The sequence below is a fragment of the Solanum tuberosum genome, unplaced genomic scaffold (assembly GCF_000226075.1).
Source record: "Solanum tuberosum cultivar DM 1-3 516 R44 unplaced genomic scaffold, SolTub_3.0 scf00127, whole genome shotgun sequence".
NCBI lineage: Eukaryota > Viridiplantae > Streptophyta > Magnoliopsida > Solanales > Solanaceae > Solanum > Solanum tuberosum.
Window position 1 is genome coordinate 1,284,885 of NW_006239058.1, and position 14,512 is coordinate 1,299,396.

General features: G+C 34.8%; 3 protein-coding genes across 3 annotated transcripts; 1 reads left to right on the forward strand and 2 right to left on the reverse strand.

Annotated features, from left to right (window-relative positions):
* The first annotated feature begins 845 nt into the window (after positions 1-845).
* On the forward strand, positions 846-5,702 carry LOC102602172 (uncharacterized). Its single transcript, XM_006351461.2, has 7 exons — positions 846-968; positions 1,836-2,272; positions 2,737-2,856; positions 2,942-2,995; positions 3,664-3,827; positions 4,761-4,937; positions 5,384-5,702. Exons 2-7 carry the CDS (start codon positions 1,871-1,873, stop codon positions 5,592-5,594), a joined length of 1,128 nt encoding a protein of 375 aa, XP_006351523.1. The 5' UTR covers positions 846-968; positions 1,836-1,870; the 3' UTR covers positions 5,595-5,702.
* Positions 5,703-6,354: 652 nt separating this feature from the next.
* On the reverse strand, positions 6,355-7,643 carry LOC102602512 (probable aquaporin TIP3-2). Its single transcript, XM_006351462.2, has 3 exons — positions 7,409-7,643; positions 6,998-7,248; positions 6,355-6,923 (listed from the first exon to the last, which is right to left on the reverse strand). Exons 1-3 carry the CDS (start codon positions 7,545-7,547, stop codon positions 6,531-6,533), a joined length of 783 nt encoding a protein of 260 aa, XP_006351524.1. The 5' UTR covers positions 7,548-7,643; the 3' UTR covers positions 6,355-6,530.
* Positions 7,644-8,453: 810 nt separating this feature from the next.
* Positions 8,454-12,058, reverse strand: LOC102602846 (probable leucine-rich repeat receptor-like protein kinase At1g68400). The gene is made up of 3 exons (XM_006351463.2): positions 10,979-12,058; positions 9,967-10,356; positions 8,454-9,553 (listed from the first exon to the last, which is right to left on the reverse strand). The coding sequence occupies exons 1-3, from the start codon at positions 11,772-11,774 to the stop codon at positions 8,913-8,915; spliced, it is 1,827 nt and encodes a 608-aa protein (XP_006351525.1). The 5' UTR covers positions 11,775-12,058; the 3' UTR covers positions 8,454-8,912.
* Positions 12,059-14,512: the final 2,454 nt, after the last annotated feature.

Sequence of the window (14,512 nt, forward strand, 5' to 3'; positions counted from 1 at the left end):
ATAATCGCATCGTATAGTACTTTGTGTATACTTTTAAAATTTTAATTTTAAATTATTAATTAAATTTGACTTTAAAAATTAATTAAATTAACTTTTGACATCTTGTCAAGTATTTTAAACGAAAGAAGTACAATTAGATATTTTTAATTTTTAATATAAAATTTTGTATCATACTTTGAGAATTGATTGAATTTTGTGTTAAGTAATAATGTCGCAATGGGCATATCCTATCAATCACGTATAACCAATAATGATTTCATTTGAGTAAGTTCACAATTAAAAAGGAAAAAACCCACAAAAAATTTACATTGTTAAATACTTTTAAAATATATATATAAAAATTAAATCTTAGTCCTAATTGTTTCAAAGTACGAAAGTTAATCAACCCAATATTGAAAATGTTTAAACAGATTATAATTACTATATTTATTCACTTTTAATTGTCATGTTTTTCTTTTTTTAGAGTCAAACGATAAAAACTTTGACCAATATTTTACGATGTATTTTTTCATCATTTTGATATGCAATGCAATTTAAAGTATTTTTCGTATTCTTTTCGTATTGTTTTTTAATATCTAAATTTTTTCTTTAAAATATCGAGTTAATGTAATCTAATTTAACTTTGAAAATTAATCAAATTAATTTTCGAAAAGCGTAACATGACAATTAAAAGTGGACGAAGATTTATAAAAACATATACTATAATTTAACTCTTCAAATAACAATAATAATAAAAAATTCAAAAAAGAAAGCAAAAGTTTCATAATTTTTTTTAATATTGAAATACTTCTGCTAAAATTCTAAATGATATATTTTATTTTATTTTTTGTGACCAAACGCCTAATAAGTAGTTTTTTTTTTTTTTCATTTCCCCGATGGGTCAAGGATAATTGAATTGCTTCTGAAACTAGTTTCTTCACCATCTCCGGTCTCCAGACGATCGAGGCTCATTTGGCAGTGATGCTATGGTACTTTTATCTTCTGTTTCAATATTCCTTTTGGTGATTTACAAGTTGTTAGGTCAATGGATTAGACTGATTTCATTATAGATTGTTATTCTCCATTATCATCATTAGCGATTCTTATTCAATTCACTGATTTACAGAATTTTAGCTACAGGATTTGGTAGTTATTACCTTATCCACTATAATTGTTTACGTAGAATTCCTATTCAGTTCATTATTTGTATCCGCAGATTTGGTTTTGTAGTCTTTTACAAACTTGTTTTTAGTTTTATATCCTTTTTATATGAGATCTTCATTTTTCGACATTAAGATATCTTCATTATTAGCTTTAAGAATTAGCAATTGTTCCATCGTGTGGCGGATAAAGTGAAAAGAGAATTACGAGGTCTCAAGTTCAAATTCTGCCCTGGACAAAAATAGCTAAGCCTTAGTGGATAAAATTATTCGCTCCATGTTGCTGGCATTGTTGTCCTCCATTATTGTTATTTTACCCGTTCATAATGTGATGGGTGAATTTATATTTGCATTTTGATATGAAGGGTTTTTTTCTAGGGAAAGCAATACTCACTAGTTGAACTTACACAAACTAAAAATGTTATGTGCATCATATATAATGGTGAACAACTTTATATGTGTTTTTTTTCTTTCTAATAATCATGGTGTTTGAGTTAGCTTGCACGCACCTCGACTAATTTCACACCATACGTGATACCCTCGGTCTATCAAGACTAGGATAGATGGGAAAAAATCACCTAGTATTTTTGCCTCCGCTAGTATTTGAACTTGAGACCTCATGATTCTTAACCTACTTCATTGACCAATAATCTATTATTCATGTTCCAGAATAAATATTTTGATGTGTTGATGTAGGATTAGCTGATTCCAGAGTAGAGGAAAACAGCATCATGGTTCTATGCTTAATTACGGCCAGCTCAACTTTCAATCTGCAGCCTGGACGTTCAAGATATCTTCACAAATGTATGAGAATCCAGAATTGTGGGAGATATCTCACGAAGCATGTTGATATTACAAGGCAAAAGATTATCCCTTCTGCTAGGGTAGATACAGTTGGTTTGGAGGTTTTTGTAGTTTCAGACTTGCATACAGAGTACGCGGAGAACATGGCATGGTTAAAGGGTTTACCAAAAAAGGGGAAGAAAAAGGAAGTTCTTCTCGTTGCAGGTGATGTTGCGGAGACTTATGAGAAGTTTGTGTTAACTATGTCCCTCTTGAAGGCTAGTTTTGAGCATGTGTTCTTTGTGCCCGGAAACCACGACCTTTGGCTCCGTAGGGAGAAAGAGAATTATGTAAGCAGTATTTTCTTCATATTGTTCCATGACGATATTATTTGCAGAATTTAGTTCAAAAGTAATGCGTAGAATTGCATCATATGTCACTAGTTGTTGTTGCTATTTTACATTCCTATGTCATGGCGGTGTCTCGTTAAAATGCTTTTGTGACATTATGGGATCCTGTCGCTTATGGGGCCTTTAAGCTGAGGGGAAATTCTCCTTTTGAAGCATTTATAGCTGCATTTTTTTATGCATATGTGTTTCTCAATCAACAACATTGCCTTTTAGACAGTCTTATTAAAGTTAGGTCTCAAAAGCTTTGTCCATGCAGAAAAAAGTAAAAGTTACGAATGAATATTGGTGGTGTTTCCTCTCCTCCTCTTCCCTTTTCCCTCTTCAATATGCACTGAAGTAGATTATTGCTTTTGTTAAACTAAAAGCAATATCACATGATTAATGTGATGCATCTCTGTATTCAGATTGATTCTCTTCAAAAGCTGGATAAAATGCTTGATGCATGTCAGAGACTTGGAGTGGAAACTAATCCTAGTGTCATTGATGGTTTGGCAATTATTCCTCTATTCTCATGGTATCATGAGGTAAATCTTACTGTGAAATAGCAAAACTATTTTTGCAGCTGGGTCATTCTGTGCACATCTTGATGTCATTTCTGCTTTATCCCAGAGCTTTGATAGGGAAAAGGACATACCTGGCATCCGCATTCCTTCTTTGGAGCTGGTGATTCACTTTCTTTCTCATTTGTAAGGATTTTAAAATCTTTTTGTTTGACAATATGTTAGTTGTTCCCTCCTCGACCTTGTTTTCTTTCAAAAGAGATAGATAAAAGATGAGCAAATTGAATGTGCCAATCTTTAGCTTACTGACAACTGAAACTGAAATGAGAAGTGCTTTGTTAGCTCTTCCATCACACTCAGTGCTCTGAAGTGATGTGCATCCGTTTGCACTTTGTTTTTATCAGTAAAAAATTCCTGATTAGTCCAAGGAAAATGTGCTTATTACCTTGGGGTGACTTCAACTTTCTGTTGTGTGTAGGTGAGTATATGGGGATAATAGTTGACATTTGCAAGCTACTTGCTCATCTTCTTTTGCATTTTATTTATTTAACTATCTTAGTGACTCTTCTATTTTTGGCTGCTTTGGATGCACTTCCTCTGTTCTGAGCCTGTTCATTTTACTACTTGTATTGTAGCATTTCTCTGTGTTATTTGTGAGTTGGAATTCTGGGACAATTTTTTTTTTCTCTCAAGAAGGTTTCCTATCTATTACACAGTTAATAGACGTTGGTTTATATTATACTCGTAGTTTACTGACTCTGTGTTCTATGGTAGACTGCTAGTACAGTGCAATATTACTGTTGTAATTCACTCTTATCTTTTCTGGCACAGGCATGTAAGGACTTCCGTGCATGCAAGTGGCCCGACGGACTCACAAATGGAGATAACTCCCTTGCTACACATTTTGATGCCATGAATGACAAAAATAAGGATATAGTCCAGGAAATGCTGGCAAGCTGCAACCAGATAATTTCATTCTCACACTTTATTCCAAGGTTAGTGAGTAGCTCAGACAATTCCAAAATTTTCTGAGTTGCTATCTAAATTTGATTGGTTATGGTTGAAAAATCTCAGTCTCGCGCTACAATAGAGACTTCTAGTAGGATTTAATGAGGTTGATGTTTGTTAGATAGTCCTGAAAATTTGCCCCTTTTCTCCATTATAGATTACCTAATTTGACATTTCAGAGATAAACATAAAATGTTTGATATCTCAGTGGTTGGCTTTTTCCCTGTCACAGAACCATGTTTCCACTCTGATGTACCTGCCATAAGTGATGTAGTTCTTCTAGACTCTGTAGAAATATGACTATAATTTCCTTCCCATCCCCCATAGAGTTTGCCATATCCCCTTGAAACGTTCTGTAAAACATTACATACCAACAAATTTTTCGTCCATCTTTAATTGGCTGGAGAATCTTCTGCCCCGCTCAATGAACACAAACCATCTATAGCAATCCTCTTTATATTAATTTATTCGAAAGATTTCCCCCCTGATATGAAATATTGTCACCCATAATAAAATAAAGTAGCACCATAGAGGGGACTCGCTGGAAAGAGCATAGTGTAGCAAAGAGAGAAGGGGACACATTTCCCAAGTCAGAGATTGCTCTGTGTTGAAAAACTAAGCGTCTCTATTGCTACTTTCATCAATACATGCATCAAGATAGAGGAACTTATTTTACCTTTTCTTTGGGCTGCCTTGGGGCGGGGGCGGTGGGGGGTATGTTAGGGGTAGGGCACAATGCATACTTAAAAACTTATGATTCATCACGGTAGTGGGCATTCCACCTCAGTGGCACTACAGGCTTACTAAATAACCAAGGTTCAGAATGATTATGTTGATGATTGGAGTCCTTAAACATCTTATGCTGATGATGACGTTGTTTTACCCTGTCTGGAACTGTTATTTGTCATCTTTTTTTGCAGACTAGAGCTTTGTCCAGAGAAGAGAATGCTTTTCTATCCTAACCTTCCAAAAATGATTGGTTCTGACTTTCTTGAGGCCCGTATAAGATACATACACGGAGCTAGAGGGAACACAAATGCTTGTCATATTTTTGGTCACACCCATTTCTGCTGGGATGTCCTGCTTGATGGTATCAGGTGTGTTCTGTTCTTGGATGCATTAGACTGTTCATTCACATAAACGCCTACTACTTGTAACCAATTTTCAATTGAAGCAAAATTTAGTGTGTATGGTTCTTGTTGTTTTTTCCTTTGGGTTTTGATCTTAGAATATGATGACGAGAAGACATAAATGTAATTGATATATCAAATAAGCTAAGATGTGTTTTCAGCCTTGAAATAGTTTTGATGAGAGAAAGCTGAAACTCCTATTGCTTGGCATTTCAAGGTTGAATTTACTAACAGTATATTGGTTATAAAATTTATGAATAACTTATATCGGGTTTTGTCAAAGATCAAGTAACTTCAGTAATGGACAGGTGAAGAGAGAGAGGGAGGGAAGTCACAACTTTAGGAGTTAACTTGTTACGTTAGGGCCTATGACACCCAATTCAAAACGTTAAAGGTTTATTTATCTGATGCAGGTATGTGCAGGCGCCATTAGCATATCCAAGAGAGAGGAAAAGAAGAATGAACGGAGGAGAAGATTGGCTGCCATTTTGCATTTACTCTAAAGGTGAACTCACAGAGAATATGTCTCCCTGTTACTGGTCTGATTATTATGCCTCTAATCCTAGAACCCCTGATGTAACTGAACTTGCCCCATGGGTTGCCAGATTCTATCGTAAACTTTAGCAATCTCTTAAGAACAAAAATTTTATTCCAACGCCTACCCCATTCTTTTGTACTATTACTATTTTGTAATTTGATTTAATTAGTCACGACATTCATTCAGTTCTCCCATTGTCACTCGTACAGTGTTACCACATCGGTGGTTAATGAGATGGGTGGACTCCTTATAAGGCTTGGGCAATCCTTCTCCCTTTGAGCTAGCTTTTGGGATGTGAGTTAGGCCCAAGACCTAATTTAACATGGTATCATAGATGGGTGAACTCCTTATAAGGCTTGGGCAATAGATGGGTGAACTCCTTATAAAGCTTGGGCAATCCTCCCTTGGCTTGGGCAATCCTCCCTTCGTAATGCTTGCAAAGAAATCAGAAGAAAGGCTTCTGCCCCTTGGCGACTCGGAACGAATGGGAAGAAGTGAATCAGAAATGAACTTATATAAGAGCGCTTATTCCGCTTCCTTCTAACTCTTGAAAGGTGACACTTTCACGACGTTGGATAAATACCATTTGAAGTTAAGGAGCTAACCTACAACCTCTTCTTTAAAGCTATCTAAGAGTGGTTGGGTATCTGCCTTAAGGGAGCTCCCCTTTGAGCTAGCTTTTGGGGTGTGAGTTAGGCCCAAGACCTAATTTAACATAGGTACAACTTTTGTAGGAAATGGCTGAAAAATGTATCCTGCTATGAGTTTCTTTCCTCTATATATGCAAGTAAACACAAACATAGAATGGTAACGTAAACAGACTCCAATAAATAAAAAATAAGACAGATAAAAGTAGACTTTATTCATGCTATTACTGGTCTGGGATCATCGTCTTGGAAATGTGCAGCTACATACAGAAGTATTAAACGCAGAAAATGGAATTAAAAAGCAACCATAAACTGGACTACAAACATCACATTAGTTTTTAAGCACAATCCTTTTTTATTCACAAATGAAGGAGACTAGTAATCTTCTGGTGCCAAGGGCTGGTGGGTAGTCGGGCGTGGAACGGTTTCATGCTGAATGATCCCATACTCGTATATAAGTCCAGCCAGGGCTGCACCAACGAAAGGGCCCAACCAGTAGATCCAATGGTTCCTCCACCTCCAACCCACTAAAGCAGGTCCAAATGCCCTTGCTGGGTTCATGGATGCCCCCTCAAAAGGCCCTCCCACCAGGGTGTTTGCCCCCAGAATGAATGCAATGGCAAGAGGGGCAATGGTGCTCAAGCTTCCCCTCCTTGGATCAACAGCAGTTGCATATACTGTATACATTAGTCCAAATGTCATCACTATCTCCATCACAAGTGCATTCAAGTTGCCCACCCCTGCTGCAACCGAGAATCCCCGTGGCCGCTGCACCAACACAACACAATTACACCTCAATCTCAAAACAACAAACACAAAAACAAGATTGTTTTCGTTATTACCAAGCCATCTGTAGCAAGCCTCAACAAAAGAGAAGCTAAAACAGAACCAAAAAGCTGAGCAACCCAATAATAGATAGCACGAACAACAGAAATCCTGCCTCCCACAAGTGAACCAAAGGTAACAGCTGGGTTGATATGTCCTCCAGAAACATTCAGGCTAGAAGCCACAGCTGCAAAGAAGGAAAACGCATGCGCCAGCGCTATCACTATCAGTCTTGATGAACCTAACCCCGTATCCGGATATAACTTGTCTGCACAACAAACATCCATAGTGAAACAACATCAATCAAAAGTAAGTAAAAATCTTGAAAAACCAACCTTTAATGATACAAAAGAGAAAGAAAAGTTGTTGCATACATGCATGTTGACAACTTTAGTTAGAACAGAACAAACTTCACTTTTATATCTTACCAATAGCAAGAACAGAGCCTTCACCGGCGAAAACGAAGATGAAGGTGGATAAGAGTTCAGACAAGGTGGCTCTCATGGAATCAGGATGAGTAGCTTCATCCGCCCTACCAAAAGCATATCTCCTAGCTGGCATAGCCATAACTACAATAAATCTGCTGTCAATGTTGAAAACCTTTAGTACTACAGATCAAATATGTAAATCAAGATTCTTATCTTAATCTGATAAAACTTATGAAGTGACACAAGAAATGAAGAAGATAAAGACAAGAAGGAGATAGTGTTATAGAAAAATGAAGTTCGGAATTAAGTGGACACTTGGGTGAAAGTTTGCATGAAAATTGACACGTACTACATAGGTGTCTATTTCAAATCCAATTAAACACCGTTTTCTTCTTACACCTAACACTTAGTTCAAAGTCCATCCATACTAGGATTAAATGAAGACCATGTTCGAGTTTTTTCTATTTTATTTCCTCAAAATCTCATCTTCATCCACAAATTGCAACAAATTCAAGAAAAGGAGTTTGGGCTTTATTCTAATCGTCATCCATTTTGCTTGCAGCCAAAATCAATTGGTCCCACTTCAGGAGTTTCTTGGCTACTAGTACAATGTATTAATGGGGAACACATTCCAAGTTTTTTTAATTTTATAAATGATCTTGAGTTTACTCTTTAAGTTGATTACACTTTCTTTTTTTGTGATCAGAAGATTATATTAGTATAGTATTATTTTCAGGATGTAGTGATCAAGTTAAAGTTGGCTATATGAATATTTACTGATTATATCGATTCATTTAAGTTTATTGAATCCAATACTTAGGAATACTCACATCGAGGGATCATTATGAGTTTAATTATACGTTGTTGTGACCTAACTACACCTTTAATCGAACTTGGGACAATCACACCTCCCAATTTTATGTATGGAATTTAATCAAATTAATGACTCAAAAAGATGAAAAAAAAGAACTGTACTATATGCTATTCCTTCAAAAGGGTGTTTTCATCAAGTAAAAGATGAATAATGGAATAAACAAAATTAATATCTACAAAAAATTAACTTGAAGAATGAGTAATATCATAAAACTAAGTTTACTCTGCTAAAAGCCTGTTCCTAAATTTCTAATCTATTTTCTTGATTACAATTTAGGAAACAGTCTCTCTATCCTTGTTGGGTAAGGTATGCGCATACTCTATTCTCTCAAAGATCCCATTGGTTGGAATCAGAGTAAAGTACGTGCATATTTTACCCTTTCTTTACTCCCATAGGATTGGGTTACGATAATGTATGCATTCACTCTATTTTTTTCAGACTCCACTTGATGAGATTATATTGAATATATTGTTCAGACTCTACTTGAAATTCTCTTCAGACTCCGATTTCATTTGATGAGATTATACTGAATATATTGTTCAAGCTCCACCTGATGAAATTATACTGGATATGTTGTTGTTGCGGCTACGGCTTGATTACAGTTTGGGAGGGAAAGTTCCAAGTCTTCAACTAAGAGACTGAATCATCTTCCACATCAGTGACTAAATTCTTTGGTTCAAGCTCAATCTCTTCAATTCTTCTCAACACTTCACTCATTTTAGGCCTCTTTTCTGGTGCCTCATCTGTACACTGCAAAGCCAATTCAGTAAGCTTCAACATTTCATCATATCCTTCTTTTTGTGCAAGTATTTCCATATCCAAAATGTCTGTTGACCAATCATTATTCACCACTGTCCTTACCCACTCTGACAAATCATCATCAACATAACTAGTAACTCCATTTTCTGGTGAAAACAATTCACCTGGTACTTTTCCAGTGATCACTTCCAACAGAAGAATACCAAAGCAGTAGATATCAGCTTTTCTTGTTAACTTTTTCCCTTGAGAGAACTCTGGAGATTTTCCTACTGCTATTTTTCTTAAGGATTCTTTAGATGGTAGCAAAGGAAAGAATCCATAATCTGTCAGCTTAGAATGGTAGTTCTTGCTTTGGTCTTGCTGGATTAGAACATTTTTTGATCTGATGTTCCCATGTGGCACCTTATGTGATTGTAAGGACTGGTGCAAGAAATTTAGACCCTTTGCTACATCCTTTATGAGGGATATTCTTGCTGTCCAGTTTAGTGGTTGTCTCCCAATTCCTCTGTTTTCTGAAATCAAGAATCATAAGTTTTTACAAGGTTGAATCTTAAGGGGAAAAAAGATGGGAAAATGGTAAAAGATATTCCTCTATTACTACTATAAGACGATAACAACATGTTCAGTATAATTCCACAAGGGGTTGAGTGTCCGCAGACCTTACACCTACCTCTAAGCAATTTCAATTTTCACAGTAGCACTATAGAGAAGGGAAAGCCCACCTCAAAAGTCATTTGATCATGAGTTCATAGTTTAGAATCAGAAATGAATATGAATGACCTCGAAGTATAACACGAGACGTTTTACTAAGGATAAGGATATGAATAATCTCAAAGTATAATGAAAGATAAAATTAAGGTATTTCGTTCAGGAGGGGTTAACTTTAGACATTTTCCCAAAAGTAAAAGAAAGTTGATGAACCAACCATGTAAGAGCCCAAACAAGTCTCCTTGTGGAACATATTCATAAACAATGAGCTTCTCCTCCTTGGAATAGTAGAAGGACAACATCTCCACAAGGTTTTCATGTTTCAATTTCCCAAGCAACTGCACCAGTTGTGTGAATTCCTTTTTGCTCAAAGAATTCATTTCTTTGAGTCTCTTAACAGCAACAACAGAACCAGATTCCAGGATTGCTTTATATGTTGTGCTTAGCTTTCCTTTTCCTAAAACTTCAGCTGATGCTCTTAACAAGTCATCCATGTCAAAGACTGACATATCCTTTTCAAAGAATATTAAGTCCAATGTTTTTTCTGGATCTTCTGTACTCTTGGACCAATAACTTCTCTTTACCACATTCTCTATTGAAATATTACCTGTCAAAATGGAAATTGGAAATGTTAAAAGATGTAATAACAACAATATTAACTGCTCCATAATCACATGGATCTTTTAAGTTTAATTGAATTAGCTAATCTAGTTCTATGTTGTATAGCCACAATATCTATCAGAAACGGTCTCTCTATCCCACAAACGTAGGGGTAAGGTCTACGTACACTTCACTCTCCCCAGACCTCACTTGTGGGACTATACTAGTATGTTATTGTTGTTGTATAGCCGCAATTCAGGGGCGAGATACTAGTTCTCATCTTATTGAGCTAGAAATGATTGAATTCGACTTCATAATGGACATGTATTGGTTTTCTTCCTATCACGAATTAACCATCTTTAGCACCTCTGGAGCTGCCCCATTCTGGAGCCAACGAGTTCTGAATGACCTTCTTTTAGCGATTAACAAAAATGGTTAAACTATTTCGAAAAAAATACAGTCAGCCCTCTAATACAGTCAACTTCCTCTCCCCTGTCTCGTTCCGTATCACCAAAACAGCCCTACACCAGATAACCTCATCATCTAATTCAATCTAAGTAGTAATAACTTTCCCCTCAGAATAACTGGCACTAGCTAGGATAACATAGATGATACAATAAAACTGTTACCTTGTTTGTCTTCTCCTTGTGTTTCCATTCTTTTAGATCTTCTAAAGTAACGGAACAAAATGAACATGATTGAAATAAGAACAAGTACTGCTACTGCTGCTGCAATCAAAGCAATACTCCATACTTTAAGGCCATTCTTTTTCTTTTCACTTGGTGCTTTAGGTGGACTTGCAGGTGATATTGAACAAGGTATTCCTACAACTTCACCACACAAATTCGCGTTATTCTCATAACAACTCTTCGAAAATCTCTTCAGGACAGGAGTTTCAGGTATAGGTCCTTCCAGTTTATTCGACGACACATTGAAATCAATCAAAGTCTGTTGATCAAATGGTGGAATTGAACCTTCAAGATCATTCCCCTGGAGCTCCAATTCTGTTAGTTTCTTTAACTCAGTGTACCCAAACGGAATCAAACCCGAAAATCGATTTTCTGACAGAAAAACAAACTCCAGGTAGATTAGTCCTGTGAGATTTGGAACAGGACCATACAATAAATTGTTCCTAAAGCTGATTTTTGTCAAATATGCTATGTGCAACAAGAATGTTGGTGGAAGTGAGCCAGTTAACTGAATTCCTTCTAAAACAAGTTGATTTACATGCCCATTAGAACACGAAATTCCAGCCCATTTACTCTGGTTGTTGTAACAAGGAGGCCCTGTCCAATGTGAATGTAAATCAAGAACACTTGAATTTACACTATCTCTCAGCTGCAACAAAGCATCTCTTTCATTTGGGAAAAATTCGGCTGATTCCACCACCAGAAACAACGCGAAAAATAGGATCGTCCTACGCATTTCTGGTCGTGGCAACCTTGACGTAGAAGAATAATAGATAAGTAAGTAATACTCTAATAGATTGAGAATTTACCAGTTGTATGTAGTAGGTGAAGTAAAATTGAACATTGGGGGTATAATTCAAACAATGTCAAACACATTAAAAAGTTGAAAAAATAGTTATAGACAGCTTTGACGTTGTAGACAAAACTGCTAAAAGATTCCCAAAGGAAGACGTGAAAGCGGACAGAACAAAGAATATGATTATTATGTAGATTAGTATTAAACAAGACATGTAGAGACATGATGTTTGTCAAAGTTTTTATTCTTGTTTTTAGTTGGTGGTTTGGGTCGAGGAGTTGAACTATGCATGACAATTGGGTTTTTTAAGACACTTAAATTATCTTTTCACGAGTTTCATATTACAATTATTACAAAACATATCTCGATACTATGTTGGTCAACTCAAGCAATGATTTGTGTTTTAATACAAATGGAATGATACTTTAGGCAGGTAAAGACAACAATGAATAATTGAGTTATGAAACTCGCAAAAAAGTGATAGTTCAAGTGTGTTTTAACCATTTACTTTTTTTTTTATAAAGATAGTATCAGATCAGTTTGTTCGCACCTCAATTGTTTCACTTGGTTCTTGTCACCTTTAAAGAGTACAAGTAACTTTGTTTATCAAGACATAAGAAAAGTGGAAATAAATTCACTTGAAATTTCATGATATCTGGTCAGCTTACACACACTTCGACTATACCATCAAATTCTTGTTAGTTGTTACCTTCGATGAATATAGGTACTGAATAACTATTTTCACCAAAACATAATACGATGTGAAGAAATACTTTTTATTATTATTTTTGTCTCCACTAATATTTGAACTTGAAATCTTCCTCCACTTTATTGATGATTGGGCAATATACTTAGGTGCATAATTGGTGGTTGTTGACAACTATATATTAAAAACACCTTAAGGGACTCCTAATCATAGATAAGATAGAAGTTTTTCTTGATAGTGTATTATATACTACTATATTATAATATTGTTTTTATATGATAATACATTGGGTATGATGTTGATTTCAATGAGAGTGATTAGAGTTGGCAGCATTATAACAAAATATTGTTGAAATTTGAAAAATTTCCTTTCTATTTTTGACATTTTGTGTGCGCCAATTGAGACTTTGCAGTGTCAATGAAATTAATCATTTATCTACGTTATTTAAGGGGAATTAGTCAAATGATACCATTACCAAATAAGTTCATTTTTTTCTTTTGTGGTTGGCAACTAAGAATTTTGTACTAATATTCTTAGTTTGAGGGTCTAGACTAGAGTACCATAGGCACAATTTTCCTTTGAAAAAAGTGGCCATATATGTTGGCATTTCCACATACAATTTTTGGTATTTGATTAGCAAAATATCATATTATTAACGTTTTTTTTCCTGGGATACTAGTGGTGTTCAAGAGGGGATTTTAGTAGCTCAGTTGGTTAGCTATCTGAACTCCTACCATGTTGGTGAGAGTTCGATTCTCCACATTGTAATCCCCTCTCCATTTCTCCTACCCTCAATTTTTTTTTTATTTAAAAAAAAAGTACCAAGTTAATATAAGTATAAATTGATTATTTCATCAGACATTTATTACTTTTTTATAAATATGGGTGTGATAATTTTACCTATTATATGATTTAGGCAAATCGAATCATCACCATATGGAATGTTGACTCTACTTATTAGAACTTTTTAAGCATGTGAACTTCTTTTCATTTGTTGGGTTATTATTTTTTCCATTTGTTGGGATTTGAATCCAAGTCTTCGTGGTGTTTTATTATGTTTCGTTTATTATTAGGCATATTTTTGAATTTATTTTCGAGATTAAATTTTTAATATCACAAATAACTCGATAACATTTGTCCCAAAAACCATTGAATTAGAATTAATAGCAAGCAGTTTTAAATTGTGACATTTGGTACGGTTACTGAACTAATTAACTTGTGTAAAGACCCGGTTAAATAAGTTAAGAACGTAGCTTCTCATCTTTGTAATGATTCTTAGTGACCACCAAAGTTTTTTGATGATCAATTTATTTTACTAATATTAAATGTTGTGATAAATATTTTTTCTTTTTTAATTAAATATTTTAACTTTAAATTTTAATCTTTAACATATAAAATCCTGTTTAATAAGAAATGATTTATCTCAAAATGAAATTTCTAACATAAATTCAAATTGATTAAACTTTAAAATAAATATCAAACATCGAATAAGATATTCAATAAATTAATAGACCTTCCAACATACATAAATTCTGCATAACCAGCTTATTTCAATCAACAAGTATTTCTTTTAAAAAACAAAGTCACCTAATCATTGTAAAGACTCTGGAATGCTAATTCAGCGTTTCTCAAATAATAAGTATTATTAATACAATTCTAACGGTATCATTTTTCTTCTTTTTCTTTGTACCCGATAAAATGAATTTTATTTAGGTTGTGTTTGATATGAGAAAAACAAAATTAAGAAAAAGTATATTACCTTACTTATTTTATAATAAGTACATAAAAAATATTAGTAAAGATACTCTATATAATTTAGTCAAACATAATGGAGCAAAAACCAAAAAATGAGGAGTGGAGGTGACTCAGGAACAGTGGCGGAGCCAAGAATTCACGAAGGGTGTAAAAAAAAAAAGAGAAAAAAGTTTTTGCTAGTGAAATTCGAACACATGAACACTTAATGGCTCTTTTC

Coding starts and splice junctions, on each gene's coding strand:
- LOC102602172 (XM_006351461.2), top strand. CDS start 1,871: ATGGTTCTATGCTTAATTACGGCCAGCTCAACTTTCAATCTGCAGCCT. Junction 2,996..3,663: donor GCATTCCTTCTTTGGAGCTG/GTGATTCACTTT, acceptor TTTCTGGCACAG/GCATGTAAGGACTTCCGTGC. Junction 4,938..5,383: donor GTCCTGCTTGATGGTATCAG/GTGTGTTCTGTT, acceptor TATCTGATGCAG/GTATGTGCAGGCGCCATTAG.
- LOC102602512 (XM_006351462.2), bottom strand. CDS start 7,547: ATGGCTATGCCAGCTAGGAGATATGCTTTTGGTAGGGCGGATGAAGCT. Junction 7,249..7,408: donor AGGCTCTGTTCTTGCTATTG/GTAAGATATAAA, acceptor TTTGTTGTGCAG/ACAAGTTATATCCGGATACG. Junction 6,924..6,997: donor GGCTTGCTACAGATGGCTTG/GTAATAACGAAA, acceptor GTGTTGGTGCAG/CGGCCACGGGGATTCTCGGT.
- LOC102602846 (XM_006351463.2), bottom strand. CDS start 11,774: ATGCGTAGGACGATCCTATTTTTCGCGTTGTTTCTGGTGGTGGAATCA. Junction 10,357..10,978: donor ACAAGGAGAAGACAAACAAG/GTAACAGTTTTA, acceptor CCATTTTGACAG/GTAATATTTCAATAGAGAAT. Junction 9,554..9,966: donor CTTGTTTGGGCTCTTACATG/GTTGGTTCATCA, acceptor TCTTGATTTCAG/AAAACAGAGGAATTGGGAGA.